Genomic DNA, 14859 nt, shown 5'->3' with positions numbered 1-14859 from the left:
CACTAAATAAAATTACATTAAACTTAAAATCGATTCACAAATTAATTTCTATAAACAACATTATATACAAACTAAAAGAAACCCGTACTAATCTATACAATTTAAACATAATCCAAATAAATAAAACAAACCCATCAACGTAAGCCAGATAACCATTATAGGCCATGTTGCTGTCAATGGCACCCTTCGAAGTGAACAAAACCCTCCTCTCCAACTCATCTACTTCCCAAGCCATAAAATGTAAAACAAAAACAAAACATCAAGGTACTACACCACATTGGCAGTACTTCACCATTAATCTACATATTGGCAGTACTAGCACCTTTCGCCAAACACTAAATAAAATTACATTAAACTTAAAATCGATTCACAAATTAATTTCTATAAACAACATTATATACAAACTAAAAGAAACCCGTACTAATCTATACAATTTAAACATAATCCAAATAAATAAAACAAACCCATCACCCGTAAGCCAGCTAACCATTATAGGCCATGTTGCTGTCAATGACACCCTTCGAAGTGAACAAACCCCTCCTCTCCAGCTCATCTACTTCCCAAGCCATAAAATGAAAAAACAAAAACAAAACATCATGGTACTACACCACACTGGCCCATTAATCTACATATTTACACCTATTCCAGTCCCATGTCTGCTGTGGAGAAAGAAAACTTCGAGTTACCATAAAATTCATTCCATCAAAATGCAAGCATCATCGCATTCGTCGTCAGATCCAACAGAAACCCCTAAAAAGGTGATAGTTTGTGGCGCGGGCGTAATAGGCGCCTGCACGGCCTACTTCCTGGCTCAGAAGGGCGCCCATGTGACCGTGGTGGAAAAATCAGCCCCCGCCTGCGCGGCCTCTGGGAAAGCCGGCGGCTTCTTAGCCCTCGACTGGTGCGACAATGGCCCGCTTTCAGCCCTCGCACGCCGCAGCTTCCAGCTTCACGGTCACCTGGCCGAGCTCCTCAGCGGACCGACCGCTTACGCCTTCCGCAGGCTTGAAACCCTATCCCTAACAATTCAGGAATCAGATTCGCCCAAGCCTGGTGTGAAGCTTCCAGAATGGGTTGACGGCCCTGCCACGCGTGCGTCTCGCATTGGGACACCTCAGACGACAGCTCAGCTGCATCCCTATCTCTTCACCAGGAAGATTCTCGACACGGCTGTGGAGAAGCATGGAGTGACCGTGGTTAAGGGCGAGGTTAAGGAGGTGAGGTTGAGTGAGGGCAATGTTGCGAGTGGGGTTGTGGTGGATGATGGAGAGGTTTTGTTGGGGGATTGTGTGGTTTTGGCCATGGGGCCCTGGTCCGGTAAGAGCTCGGTCATATCGGGGCTGTGCAGTATATCGGGGCTCAAGGTGCATAGCATTGTGATTAGGCCACAGGTGCCCGAAGCCATAGGACCGCAGGCTTTGTCTCTGAGTTATAAGACTGCGGAGGGTGTAACAATGGATAACGAGGTGTACCCACGTCCTACAGGTCAGGTTTTTAAAAAATATTTTTTCATTTATATTTTTTAATTTCTTATTTATTTATTCAAAATATAACTATTATCTCAATAGTGCTATATTTTTTCTTAAAAAATTGACAAAGTAATACAAAGTTTACCTCATTCTAACAATAACAATACTCTATACTATTATTGTCCAATAGATTCAAGATATATATATATATATATAGATTTAAAAAATGAAAATATTAGCGTATTTAAAAATATTTTAAGTCTATTGACAAACTTAGTGAATGCATGAATATTATGCATTTATATCAAAGTAACAAGAATTGGAATTGGTTTAGAATCAACAAAGGTCAAATCGTGAATCGACCGTGAATCAAAATCGAATCAACAAATTTAAAAAGCCCTTACAATTTTAGATTTTAACAATTTAAAACTTATTTCATGCACCATTTATTGAATATAACTTCAACACACTATACCATCATCAAATAGAATCTAACATACATAAACAAGGAACATAAATGATAAGTCCATCAACATATGTAAAATATAAATTATAGCTTAAGTAAACAGAAATCATAGGATCATAATGAGTCATGACATAGATATATAGAATTATAAATGTTTGTCCATAAAACCAATGACATCAAATCATAAATGTATGTAAGATGAAGATCCATGAAACATATGTCTATCTGTAAACAAAATGAAAAGACAAGTCTATCTACTCTAGCTCTTGCTGAAGCCTATCTCTCACTTTTCCTCTCTATTTGTCATACTCAACAAATAGAAGGCCTTTTAGAGTTATAAGAAAGAGAAATGTGAAAAAAAAAATCATTAAAAAAGTTGTATTTTCTGTATGTTTTTAAGTTGCCCAGTTGGGTTGCCCGATTTTTCCAGCTAATTCATGGTGATTCATGCCAAGAAATTGTCAATTTGATTCATTGTTTCACAAAACAATCGCCTAGTTTGAATCTAACCACCAAATTGCGTGAATCACCATGATTCTTGATACTATGATTTATATGAACTAATAACAATAAAATTTCAAACAAATAAAGTAGTAATTAATTGAGAATTAGATAAGTAATAACTAATAAAGCAATATAAATATATATTAATTAAAGATATATATTAGTAACTAATTATGATATTGCTATTAGTATTCATCTATGTAGTTTTTGAGTGAAACTCATTGACTCATATTTCATGAGTAGTGGTTCACGAAACCCATCTCTCACGGGAATGAATGTAACACTTAACACTCATTGGATCTAGGTGACACTCATAGAGGTGATGGGACTTCTTGAGAGGTCACCCATCTTATTACTACTCTAGCTCGAGTGTGCTTAACTACAAAGTTCCCTCCATGGTTTAATTTTCTTTGCTTGCAACCCTATTTGCAAAACCTTCACCAAATATTGTGCCTTGTGAACCATTCATTAGAAAGTCCCTTGAGCTCATCAAATAATTTGTTCGTTGAGTATATGTTTTCCAAGGTTGATTGAATTTCTTACCACTTAAATGTTCCTTATTATAATTCTCAATGATTTAGGACAATCAAATGAATTTGTTGTGTTTTTATTCCTCTTGTGACGATGATGTTTCCTCTTGATTGCCTTTTTATGTCTGATACTACCATGCTGATTTGAATACTCCATCAATCCTCAGACGATTGAGTTGGAATCTCTTTCTTCCCATTTTATTTGTCTCTTATTATCTTGTAGACCAAGCCTCCTATAATTTGAGTATTCATTCCAATGAGTATGCAAGAATATGTAGATTAGATTACATCCAACGTGGATTGGGTTTCTCTTAGTCAAACCTTTCATGGATTATATTCCTCAAGCCATGGATCAATCAACAACAACCCTCAACCACATATTAGTCTGGGATCATTGACTCCTCTACTTTCCACCAACTAGGTTTCTTGCCTCCCAATGACCATATTATTTATGTTAGGATTGTGTATTTGATCATCCAACAACCGACCTGCTATGATACCATGTTAAAGATCTCAGTGAATAATTTTCTATTGTAACTTGTAATGACACTTATTTGATTTATGTGTGTTTCAAATTACCTTCTCAATGAATATGTATATAATATTAAGATACATGTCTCTTTAACTCTCATTAATTACTAGTTCTTGCCAAGGTAGGATACTAATGCATTCATTTAGTTCATTTCTTCAATCAAATTAACTAATCATATTACAATTTTTTAAAGAATTAAATACAATTTCTAATCTTAATATCTATTTTGCATAATTATTTAAATCTTTTTTTTCTTTACTTTGATTGGATAACATTGATTTTAGTAGGGATGAAATTTATTTTTCCCTAACAAAAATTATAGATGTTTTGAAGTATGAGAAGTCATTTTCAACACAGACTATATAAGCTAATTAATATGCATTAATTAGTGTGCACCTGAGCAAGTTACAATGTATAGGATTCCTGTGCAATATATTTGTCTACTCTTTTTAATATAACCTGTGTTCCTCAATGTGTTAATACGAAGGACAATGGAAGGTAAATTCTTGGGAAATAAAAAAATTTGTCTTCTAAAAAATTTAAATTTAAGATAAGGCTACATGGCATGGATGATTATCTGACCAAACTTTTAGAAATATAAATAATAATTTATTTAAGATTAGGATGAGTGTCAAATACTCTACTCATTGCCATTTAAATTATATTATTTGACCTCCATAAAAAAAAATTATTTGAAATAAATAAATAATGAAAATGATAGAACAAAATACATAGTTTGAAGGCTAATTTGCTTAGAAGATTGTTAATACATTTACATTACTTATAAATATGTAACAACATTATATTTAAGTGCTTTAATTTGAGAGTTTGTTATTTTTTACATTTTCAAATCGACTAAAAAATTAAGATGCAACCAATATATTTAAACTTTAAAACTATTTATTTAAGAAAGCAAATTTAAATATGTCTAATTGGTTTGTAAGATGGTGAAAGGGTTGATTGTGATTTAAAGGTTTTTTCAATTATATAAACCAAGAAGCAACAATATATTTTTTCAAACTTTAAAACTATTATAAATTAGATTTAATTAATTAATAAATTATAAACTAATTTTTATTTTACTCAAGTAATTTGAAAATATATTTATTTAAAAAGATATTGACATAATATATTTAATATGGTATTACAAAGGAAAGTATTCTTTACTTGATTATATAAATGCAATCAATTATGCACAAATACACCTAATTTAAATGGTTAATAACCAAAATGGTAAAATTATATTAATTCTCATAGATATTATAGAAAAGTAAATGTGTTGAATAGATGTTACTTATAAATATGATTAAAGAATGATTATTGTAACTAAAGTTTTTCAATTAGATTTTCATCTACTTCTAAAATGGTGTCTCCTCCTTAATGAGATGCCAAGCTATGCTGAGATGTTACACACACACACACACACACACACACACACACAAAGTGTAATATATATATACACACACACACACACACACACACACACACACACACACACTTTATGTGATATATATATTACACTAATATAATACTAGTGTAGGATAGATATCAAATTTTTGAGGCTAATAGGCCATGCAAACATTTGATTTCATCGATTGGAATCGCCGAATCAAAGCTACACACGTTAACACTTTCCAGTTTCTCCCACTTGACTTACTCCCTCACATCTCGAATTGGATCAATCCTTACCAATCCATAAACAAGCAAGTTTCCTTCATTCTTGTCCTATATAAATATTTATGTTGCATTGAGATTTTGAGAAAATGCTTGTAAGGGGGTGTATTTTTTCAATGATTTTTTGGAGGTCGTTTATTAGACTAACTATTGAAAAAGGAAAATTTAAGAATGTTGAAAATTTCAAATTCGATAACATTGACAACTAAAAGGCATTCAACATGTACAATATAAAACCTTATCATACAAGTTTATGGCTTAATTGAGGTTTCACATGAGAATCAACAAGTAAATTAAAAAATGTCAACACTTCATTAATTTTATGGTCAATGTACTTATATTTTATATAAAATTTACAACAAAATGCCCAATGTATGTGGTCACCCACACATGTACAAAATATGGTGCATTTCTATTTGGTATGTGAAAAGGTTTTTTTTTTTTTTTTCTCTCCGATTTATGGAACTAGAGTAGGGATCTATGGCTACTTAAGCATGATTGAGGGAAGTGCCCCTAATGAAGTTTGAAGGTGGCATCTTGAGTGCACCCTTAAATGCAATATAGGGTGGTGTCAGGGGCAAAGCCTGTGCTAATAGGCCAAAATTAAAGTCTTCGACACCACATAGATTTTCAAGTCACATGCCATTTTCATTCTATAATAACTAGGCTTTAGATGTCCTCTAAATCTTATAAACTCTTACATTTATAATTTTGTACTTTTAATAAGAGCTTCCCAATAACTTGCAACTTGTTAAATGTTATAATAAATTGGCTCCCATGAGTCAAAATTGGAATATATTAATGAATATGGTCCAATTAATAGGATTTGAAGTTGGAGGAACCCTTACAATGTGCCTTAAAGCAGAGCATTTTGAATTTTTGAATTATCTCTCCTTTAATTAGAAAATAGTTTGGTCCCTCATAGTTACCATCCATTTGAGAGTTGGAAATTTCGATCGAAGCACCATTATAGGTATACAAGAAAGGTTAAGTACATTTTTTTTTTGCATCAAAGTATTGGATCACACTTTGTGACCTGTCATAAGGATGATAGGGATCAAAAGATAAAAATCATTTGCAATCTAATCCCTCCCCCATTTTCTCTTCTACATCGCTTTTGTGTGCCTAGTTTTGAGGGCTCAATGATTCTACTTTTGATTATGCTTATAAGTTGTTTGTGGTGTGATATTTTACCTACTTGGTTTGGATTGTACTTTCAACATCGAAAAATGTGATTTAGTATGTTAACTACATATAAATTTTTGCTTTCTTGTTGAGTGTTTCTATTAGTTTTTTTTTTTATTTTTTACCAAAATTCATTTTTGTCCTTGCTCGACTTTCTCCTCATCCTCCTCTATATCCATCTTTTCAAGAGCTAATCTACTACAGTATTCACTTACTCCTTATGCTCTCTTTTACTCATCCAAAATGTTGATGCAAAAAAAGTTACACAATCAAATCCATAAATAATATCAATAGATAGAACATTGATATGATTTTGATTGCCAGTCTTATGCCTTCTTTGATAGTCGTTTAGACTATGATATATTAGATTTCTTCATAATTATCATGATTATATTGTACATTAGAATCTATTCTTATGTGTATTTATCTTTGAAACTTCTTTATTATTATGTATATTTTACTTTGAGAATTCTTTGACATACGTCACACAACTACACTTTATACCATTAATTTTACCCAAACGAAAAACCAAAAAAAAAGAGCTTTAAAACATTTTATAAACGACTCAAAATTAGTCCCTACAAATCTATTCAATTTAATATATAATATAAATTTTAAGCATAATCCAAATAAACATTACAGACCCATCAACATAAGGCACCCAACCATTGAAGGCCATGTTGATGTCAATCGACACCCCCACAACTTCTCACTGAACAAACACCACTTTCTCCGCCAACTCATCATCTCACAAAATATAAAACAAGAACAAGAAACAGCATGATACTTCCCCACAGGAGCATTACTTCTCCCCTAATTTGCAAATACACAACAATTCCAGTTCAGTGTCTGCCGGGGAGGAAAAAAATTTCTCCACACCATAGAATTCGTTCCATCACAATGCAATCGACACCATCATCTTCTTCAGACCCAACAGCAACCCCTAAAAAGGTGATAGTTTGCGGCGCTGGCGTAATAGGCGCCTGCACGGCCTACTTCGTCGCGCAGAAGGGCGCCCATGTGACCGTGGTGGAAAAATCAGGCCCCGCCTGTGCTGCCTCTGGAAAGGCCGGTGGTTTCTTAGCCCTCGACTGGTGCGACAATGGCCCTCTCTCCGCCCTCGCACGCCGCAGTTTCCAGCTTCACGGTCACCTGGCCGAGCTCCTTAGCGGACCGACCGCTTACGCCTTCCGCAGACTCGAAACCCTATCCCTAACAATTCAGGAATCAGCGCCTCCCAAGCGAGGTGTGAAGGTGCCAGAATGGGTGGACGGCCCTGCCACGCGCGCGTCTCCTATTGGGACACCTTGGACGACAGCTCAGCTGCATCCAGGGCTTTTCACCAGGAAGATTCTAGATACGGCTGTGGAGAAGTATGGAGTGACTGTGGTTAAGGGCGAGGTTAAGGAAGTGAGATTAAGTGAGGGTAATGTTGCGAGTGGGGTTGTGGTGGATGATGGAGAGGTTTTGTTGGGGGACTCTGTGGTTTTGGCTATGGGGCCCTGGTCTAGTAAGAGCCCGGTCATATCGGGGCTCTGTAGGATTTCAGGGGTGAAGGCACATAGCATTGTGGTTAGGCCTCAAGCACCTGAAGCCATAGGACCGCAGGCTTTGTTTCTGAGTTATAAGACTGCGGAGGGCGTGTCCATGGATCCAGAAGTGTACCCACGTCCTACAGGTCAGGATAAAGTATTGTCTTTTTCTTTTGAATTACTAGGTTAAAAAAATAATCTATGTTCTATGATTGAAAATGGTTCTTGATTCTTAGTTTTGAGTTTCCTTCATTCTCGTTTTAGTTTGTTCCTGTTTCATTGATCAGTGTGCTCCGGTTTTAGTTGTTCCTGACCGTCTATCACATGTGACGTTGCATGAATGCATCTACGGTATGTTTCTGAGGCGTGTCACTCACAAACAGTATGTGCAGTCAGTTCCTCTGCCATGGTATTTGGTTTTGCATTTTACTGCAGTCAAGAGTTATGTTTGTGGTTTGGAAGTAAAGGATTGCCAAATATGAAGTTTCATATTTTAGAGTTTTAGAGATCGATACTCAGCAGACAGGAAGCTCCCTATGCTACTTGGTTGACTGCTGATGTTCCAGATTGAAGTGCCAGAGAAGGTAACCGTGCACAAGCTTGTCCCAAAGATTTACAATAGCTATATCTTTACTACACTTTTAACTGAAGCCTTAGTGCTCTTCTTACAAATGCCTATAAAAACTCTTTACATGAAAAAAAGATCATAGCTCACGCAACCAAACACAATATTTTAGAAAGTTGCCTCCTGTAAACAATTCATACCTTGACTGTACACAAAGTAGGTGTGTTGCTTAACAATAAGTGCTTATTAACCACAGCCTTTGCCCAACCATACCCTTGGGTTAATGGCCTGTCCAATAACTACTATCGACAAGATGCATAACTAGATCTCACTTCTGTTGAGAGACAGTTGTTTATAAGATCTGCTGTAGCAACATTTGTATACATACATTCTTCCTTGACTGCCTGTCCCAAAACTAAACAAATGAAACAGAGACCCTGGTCTATCATGGCAAATATTGGGAGTCACAAGTATTACCTTTGTACTCACTTCCAGTCCAATAGCAGAGTGAAATAAACAGTCCTGCTAAAATTTGAAACCAAAAACTGAATAATGATTAGTTGAAACAGCATGAATTGTTTGCATTTTTAGAAACTGCCTTGGGGCAATAATTCCATTGGCAAGAGTAATAATGATGTTATCTAAAGCACTTACCATGACTTAAAACAGTAAATAGCCATAGATTGTTGTCATGGCAATAAATTCAAACTTAATGGAACCAGATCTGGAATCTTCGATTGAGAATGAGGGTTTAGATAGAATATATGGTGAGCTTAATTGGTTAATTTGTGTGAGTTCTAAATTGTTTATAAAAATACTGATTGTGTTGAAATTTCATTTAACAGGTGAGGTATACATCTGTGGCATGTCAGAGGAAGTAGAAGTCCCGGATGATCCTCAACAAATTCTACCCCGGAAGGAGTCTATAAGAATGCTACAGAGAGTAGCTCAAACAGTCTCAAGCCATTTAGGAAATGCAGAATTACAAGCAGAGCAGGCTTGTTTTTTGCCATATTCTGAGGATGGCAGACCAGTTATTGGTAAGATTCCTGATATGGTTGGTGTTTATGTAGCGACAGGCCATAGCTGCTGGGGCATTCTGAATGCACCTGCTACTGGAGAATCTTTGGCTGAACTTATCATCGATGGACAAGCAAAAAGTGTAGATTTAAAGCCCTTTGATCCTGTCAGATTCAAGAGAGCATTCAAGAAGGTTTCTGTCTTTTAGCTCTTTTACGATGCTTGTGCACTCCAGCTCTCAACTTTCGAAGGTCTAGTAGTTCATCTCCAAATCAGGGCACTGCGTGTACCTCTCATGGTGTGTAAGCCACAATAGCTAGCTACAAAATTCTTTCTGTGAATAACCTTAAATGAAAAGTACATTCCGTACCTTTTATACTTTTGTGTAGTCTAGATTTTATTCATAAAAAAGGAACCAATGTAATTCTTGACTTCCGTGTTGTACATAAATAAAAAATCTTAAGCACAGGTAGTTGTTGCTAGGATGATGGATCTTTGCCAATTGCAGAAGGGTTTTAATCTTCTTGCTCCTGTCCTAAATAATTCTTTGTGTAAACTGTTAGTTTAAATTTGCAGGATATTTTGCCTTTCACTATCTAAGGGTTAGATCAGGTTGTATTCAGCGAGGCTTTCACATGCAAGTTGATAGTGACATGACATGGAAACATGTTTTCTTGTCCCATCAATGCGATGCCTCACCTTGTTGTTACGGTTAGTTTTCAAATCACTCTTTATAAATACTATAGTATTTAGACATCGAATATTCAATTGGAAATTTATAAATCTTATCAAAAATTGTTAGATAATTGTCTCACTTTTACGGGCCAGTGTTCACCTCAGCCACTGAATTGGGTGAGATTTAACAATAACCCCTTTTTGCCTTCAAAATTCTGGATAAAATTCAATATTTGTTGTTTAATATAACTGTGAATTTTGTAATCCTTAATTGTTTAATGAAATCATGTTGTAAAGTTTTATACCAAAATCTCTCTTGGAACAAGGACTGAAATGTTAAACTCTGTGGCTTTCATTGGTCGAGCCTTTCCCTGTTTCTATATTGTTCAGTTAATGCCCCTCTTGTTACTTTAGTGTAAAATTGGGTGCAGTACTGTGTTGCTGCCTTTTCCCTGGCCTTGCAAAAAATGATTGTAGCCTGCCTGGCTTGAATAGCACATTTTGAAGTCCTCTTACCATGTTCTAGTAGTTTGAATCGGAAGGGGTCATAAATTTTTCTATTTTCAAGATTTTGTTTGTACAAACCAAAGCAACAAAATGTTGTAGAAAAGTGTAAGATTTCCAAAATGAAGGCTTTATAGCTGAAAAGAAGGAAAAAATGTCATACAATAGTTTATGTAGTGCTTCTCTCATTTGACTTTTGTAAGTGATCTTGATGAATGCAACCTTGTTGATCTCTTCTTGAGAAGGGATCATGATTGTGACCATGAGTGGTCTACACTATTGAGGTGATTAGATTTATATTATTCTATCAGTTGCTTTGATTATGCTTTGACTGATTTATGAGACTATGATGTGAGTTATGGTTCACTGAGGTTTGAGCCAATGGGTACCAGGATCGATGTGGTATCATGAGGTTGTTTCGTGATTACCTTAAGATGTGTGCAGAGATTGCACTGTGTACTTTCACTTGCTACATTGGACTAGGTTCCTGTAGCAATGTAAGTCATGTTTATGACTGTTCATTTATGTGTTTTAAGTGCCTTTTTAATGTTGTGTAAACTACCATTATTAAATGTTTAATTAGTTGGAATTGGATTGTCCATATTGGATTTATTAGGTATGTGCTACAGATATTTACCTTGTTAAATTTTGATTTGAGAGATATTTTGTTACTCATGTTATGTTTTTCATTTGAGATGACCAGAGGGTTGGATGCTATACCTTGATTTCAGTATCATAGATGTTAGACTAATATGTTGTATAGTTGATCATATTGCATGATGATGCCATTTTGAGATGACAATGTGTTTTATGATAATATCTGATTATTCGATATTTGGACATATCCTTGATTTTGTTATATGATGTATTTAATGCAATGGTTATTTATTTCATTCCTGCGTTGTTATGCTTTATGCGAACGTGAGTGATGTAAATAGATTATTTCAGTATAATTAAATAAATGGTTAAATTATGTGCTTTAGTGCATTTATTGCTTTGGCTATGTTATTATATGTAATTGCACTTGACCGTGTTGTTTAGTGTGTAGGATTTATATCTTTAGCAGTGGCACATTGGAGTTAGTGAATCAACCATTCATATTTTGCCAATGTTGTCCTTCTATGGTCGACGTATCCTTATTTTAATTGTTTAATTAATCCTTTTGGTGATTGTTAAATCCGAACTCATTTGCATTATGTGATTAGACCAGTAAGCGTGTCTATGCATTTAGAGGTTCGCATTGTGGCGAAAGTTGTTAAGGAAATTTATGTGTATTTGGATTTTATTTTATTTTATTTTAAATTTTTGGCAGCTTTGCCATAGATGAATTCTTATTACTAGGAATACCCTGTTTTCATTTAGGTCAATTTGGGATTTAATTAGGTTGGCTAGTTAATTGCCCTAATCGATTATTCACTCAAAAAGTGAATAAGTATCCAAAAAAGAATTTAATTCCTCACTTCTCACTTTTGAATTAGAAAGTTGGAGAACTCAAAATCCTCTTCATGAGGATTTACTGTTTTGTTCGTTGTGGGAGCTACGAATGTGGCATCATTGCGAGGTTGGCTTGTTGGATCCAACTCAGGGAAATATTGGATTGTTGCGATTTTTAGCTATTTCTACCCGCTATTTATTTTATGGTTCAATTTCCCGTTTTTGTCCTTTTGGTTGTGAGGCAGGGCTTTTTCGTTTTATTGTTTCGTTTTTGTTTCTGCATCTATTTTTGGTAGCCGCTTGTTAGGAGGTTGAGAACTAGTGTTTCCCTCCGTTTTTGTATGCTAGCTCTACCTGGTTGGGCGGGTATGAGCATTTCACTGCTTTTCAAGTTGAGGGTTTGGGGTTTTGCACTGTTATGCTGATCATTTTTGCATAGGGTGTCCAAACTCAATTATTTTTGGATTTTTGGGGTTTTTGTACCCAAAGGTCAAATGGGTTTAAATTTCAAAGTTTTTCAAAATTTTGGGAGTTTTTACGTCGTTTTGCGTCACCCTATTTTCTATGGTTTTCTTGGCACATTGTTGGTCATGGACGTGAATCATTCGTTTGGATGTCAGTCAAACCATTGTTTCACTTTTATGTTTGCTTTAGGATGTGTGTTGCATCCATACTATTGATGTCATGTTCAGTTGAGTGATTTTATACTTGTTGTTATGGTATCTTTTAGACTTTTGTTCTTGTTTTGTGGACATTAGGATTCGTGTAGAATTCATACTCCCGAATTCAGGCCGGTTGAGTGATTTCAAGATTTATAGTTTTATTGTTCTTTGAGATTCATGTAGAATTCGTCCTCTCAAGTTGTTTTCGGTTGAGTGATCTTTTGCATTGTGTTCTCATCTAGTCCTTGTGTTATGATCTTCGTGATGGTGGTGTGCCACACACGAGTACGTGCACGTATCTTTGTCAGAGGTCTTCGGGTCTCAACTTTCTGTGGTACTTCTAGAAGTTATGATCATTGGGGTTGAGATGGGAGTATGCATGCCCATGGGCACTTGTCGTAGGATGAGCATGGGAAAAGTAGGGTAGCATATGGAGGGGGCTTCTATCCCGCAGCCTAGTGATCATTGTGCCCAAAGGGTTTGCGGAGGTGAGGAAGTTTGAAATAAGTGATAATTAAATAAAATGTGTGAGTGGTAATAAAACTTAAGATAATAAAATGTATGTGTGAGAGCCTTTCCGTTGAGGGATGTTGTATTCGCACGATTCGAGCTTGGGCTTGTCCATGCCAAGCGATTCTCCATGATTTCAACCCATACTTAGTAGCCTTATGAGTGTCTAATCAGGACCTGTACCACTTGCATTGTCTTAGGTTCTTGGTTACAACAATCATACTCTCTGGCATGAGTGTTAGCCATGGATGTTGTGGTTGAATCATTATCTCCATTAGCACAATAGGTGTGGACCTACAGGTGCCATGTGGTTGGGAGGCGTAGCTACTCATACCACTATTAGGGATCGATGTATAAATACAATGTTTTGTCCTAGTGCGACCGTTGCTAGATGTTTTCACTTGATGCTTCAGGTTCCAAAGTATACTTTCTTGTGATTTATGCTTTCATTGGAACGCTTGGATATCATGTTTAGATGATGTTAAATTTTGTTAGTTTGTGGTGACTAATCAGGGAAGTACTGTACATACTCCATAAATTTTTTTGGTACTATTCGCCGATTCGCCACTAAAGTTTGGGCTAATATTTGCCAATTTATGACCGACATGTTGTAACCCTAAAGCAGTTTAATACTTGTATAAAAGGGCTTAGGATTAGGGTTGTTTTATATGGTGATGTGAAAATTAGCTTGTGCGGTATTGAGCTATAAGGGATTATGGATTGTAATCAAATTGTAATCACTGAATTGTAATAATATTGGACTTGTTGTTTGATGGACGTAGCCCATGGATTGGGTGAACCATGCTAAATCTTGATGTCTTGTGTTTTTTTTCTGTGATCTATTATTTTCTAATATTGTTTATATTTGCATGTAATTGTTATTTCTCTGAGGTTTAATCCTAACAGATTTGACACATTTCCTTATTATGATGATTAGCATGTGATATGTGATGTTATCTACTTATAGGATTATCTTATGCTTTACTTATATCATGTTAGATTTACTTATGCTTTTGTTATAGCATGTTTTAGTAGTGATGTCCCTATTACGATAGTACCGACAATTTGATTGGTGACTTGAGATGTTACGTGCAGGGGATGACTAGGATCCACGCTGTTCTTATGATGCTATTGATGGTTAGGAGGAATCATGTACTTAGTTTGGTTGTTTTGCACATTGTGATGTTTTCAGTTATTGTGATGTTATTTTTGTTCACTGTAGTGTTGCTTTCAGTACGTTCTTTTGTTGCTATGGCTTAGATGGATATATGTTCCTCTTTCTTGTTTCATGGCATTTTGTTGTTTTATGCACTTGAGTGTTCGTTCCTTGATTTATGTGGATCCGGTACTCCCCAGTGTGGAGGCTCTGAACTCAATTTCTTCCTATTGTTCTTAGGAGTTTTCTTTCTGTTCTTGGGCAACCATGTGTTGGCATGGGGCGATACAACATCGTGTCACACGCCCATTGGAGTTTTGTTGTGTGATAATTTTCAGTATTGCACCCCCATTGAAGAAATATCGTACGACACTTGTAAAGTATCGCACGCCCTTAAGAGAAGTCTTTCAATCTCTAAAAGTGTTGCCCTCCTTTTGTGAA

At 35.6% G+C, this 14859-nt stretch overlaps 1 protein-coding gene across 3 annotated transcripts; it reads left to right on the top strand.

Moving 5' to 3' along the window:
• The first annotated feature begins 419 nt into the window (after positions 1 to 419).
• LOC149528168 (D-amino-acid oxidase-like) lies at positions 420 to 9943 on the top strand. 3 transcript variants are annotated; one of them, XR_016358491.1, is made up of 3 exons: positions 7012 to 8038; positions 8196 to 8476; positions 9303 to 9943. XR_016358491.1 is itself a non-coding variant. In XM_089808880.1 (2 exons), the coding sequence occupies exons 1-2, from the start codon at positions 573 to 575 to the stop codon at positions 9683 to 9685; spliced, it is 1296 nt and encodes a 431-aa protein (XP_089665006.1). In that variant the 5' UTR covers positions 420 to 572; the 3' UTR covers positions 9686 to 9943. The 3 variants fall into 3 exon arrangements, 2 of the variants coding, with proteins under 2 accessions (XP_089665006.1, XP_089665007.1); XM_089808880.1 differs by lacking the exons at positions 7012 to 8038; positions 8196 to 8476 and adding an exon at positions 420 to 1485; XM_089808881.1 differs by lacking the exon at positions 8196 to 8476 and having other exon boundaries at positions 6992 to 8038.
• Positions 9944 to 14859: the final 4916 nt, after the last annotated feature.

This window comes from Cupressus sempervirens, chromosome 11 (genome assembly GCF_028749045.1).
Source record: "Cupressus sempervirens isolate cs-2001-9-10 chromosome 11, ASM2874904v1, whole genome shotgun sequence".
Taxonomy (NCBI): Eukaryota; Viridiplantae; Streptophyta; class Pinopsida; order Cupressales; family Cupressaceae; genus Cupressus; species Cupressus sempervirens.
The sequence above is the reverse complement of the archived record's forward strand: the minus strand, read 5'-3'. Positions and strand labels throughout refer to the sequence as shown.

Coding starts and splice junctions, on each gene's coding strand:
- LOC149528168 (XM_089808880.1), top strand. CDS start 573: ATGAAAAAACAAAAACAAAACATCATGGTACTACACCACACTGGCCCA. Junction 1,486..9,302: donor GGTGTACCCACGTCCTACAG/GTCAGGTTTTTA, acceptor TTCATTTAACAG/GTGAGGTATACATCTGTGGC.